General features: G+C 44.4%; 1 protein-coding gene across 1 annotated transcript; it reads left to right on the top strand.

Moving 5' to 3' along the window:
- The first annotated feature begins 287 nt into the window (after positions 1-287).
- LOC132066498 (uncharacterized) lies at positions 288-791 on the top strand. Its single transcript, XM_059459803.1, has one exon. The coding sequence runs from the start codon at positions 288-290 to the stop codon at positions 789-791; it is 504 nt and encodes a 167-aa protein (XP_059315786.1).
- The last annotated feature ends 532 nt before the right edge of the window (positions 792-1,323 follow it).

Here is a 1,323-nt window from a genome sequence, read left to right as displayed (position 1 = left end):
GCGCTTCCTAACAATGAAGGAGAGAGTGTCACCGCATTCTTGAAAAAACACATCTTCACAAGGTTTGGGACACCAAGGGCCATCATTAGTGATGGGGGTAGTCATTTTTGCAACCGGCTGTTCAAAGAACTTCTTGAGAAGTATGGCGTCAAGCATAGAGTTACTACCCCTTATCATCCCCAAATGAGTGGTCAAGTGGAAGTGTCGAATCGTGAAATTGAGAGCATCCTTTCCAAAACTGTCAATGCCAACAGGACCGATTGGTCAAGAAAGTTAGATGATGCTCTATGGGCTTACCGGACGGCATACAAGACACCAATTGGCATGTCTTCTTACTAATTGGTTTTGGTAAAGCTTGTCACCTTCCAGTGGAACTTGAGCATAAAGCGTTGTGGGCTTTGAAAAAGTTGAACCTTGAATGGGGCGAAGCTTCGCAATTAAGGATGGATCAAATCAATGAGCTGGATGAATTCCGATTTCAACCCTATGTGAGCTCTTCCATCTACAAAGCCCGCATGAAGCATTTCCATGACAAAAAGATCTTGCAAAGAGAGTTCATCCCCGGAGATAGGGTGTTGTTGTTTAATTCAAGGCTCCGGTTATTTTCGGGTAAATTGAAGTCCAAGTGGTCCGGGCCCTTTGAAGTGACACAAGTATTCCCACATGGAGCAATTGAACTTATTGGTCCGGATGGAGAGCAGTTCAAGGTGAATGGGGAAAGGGTTAAGCATTACTTTGGCTTACCCAATGAAGCAAAGGCAATGGAGGTCATCTACCTCAATGAACCATAAAAAGGGTAAAACCGTCGTGCCGCGATGTTAACTCAAGCGCTTCTTGGGAGGCAACCCAAGTCTTTTGTTTAATGTTTGCTTACATGTGTAGGATGCAAAGATGCAGGGAAAATAAATGCAAAGTGGACTCATGGGAAGAATTAGAAAAGAAAATGAGAAATTAAAGGCAGGGGTGAATTTGCGGCCTTGATACGGTGCCACATCTCTGGATGCGGTGAAAGTTTGCGGCCGCATCTTCACCCCACAAAATGGCTGTGACCAATGATAAAAAAGGAAATTTGAGAGCAATGTGCAGCACCGCAAATTGAATTTGCGGCCGCAACTTTGCTCAAACCTATCAGCCAGTGCCCCGCCAGGTAAGTGAAGTCTGCGAAGGGTATGCGAGGTCGCAAACTTGATATGCGACCGCATTCTCGGCGCAAACTCCAAAAGTATAAAAGGTTTATTTGAAACTTCTTTCCTATTCTTTTCCCTCTGAGTTTAAAACGTGACTCTTTTGCCCTTTGTCACCCCTAATCACAATTTCAAGCAT

This window comes from Lycium ferocissimum, chromosome 8 (assembly GCF_029784015.1).
Source record: "Lycium ferocissimum isolate CSIRO_LF1 chromosome 8, AGI_CSIRO_Lferr_CH_V1, whole genome shotgun sequence".
NCBI lineage: Eukaryota > Viridiplantae > Streptophyta > Magnoliopsida > Solanales > Solanaceae > Lycium > Lycium ferocissimum.
The sequence above is the reverse complement of the archived record's forward strand: the minus strand, read 5'-3'. Positions and strand labels throughout refer to the sequence as shown.

Bases quoted from the DNA above. Each gene is read 5' to 3' on its own strand.
- LOC132066498 (XM_059459803.1), top strand. From the start codon at position 288: ATGGGCTTACCGGACGGCATACAAGACACCAATTGGCATGTCTTCTTA.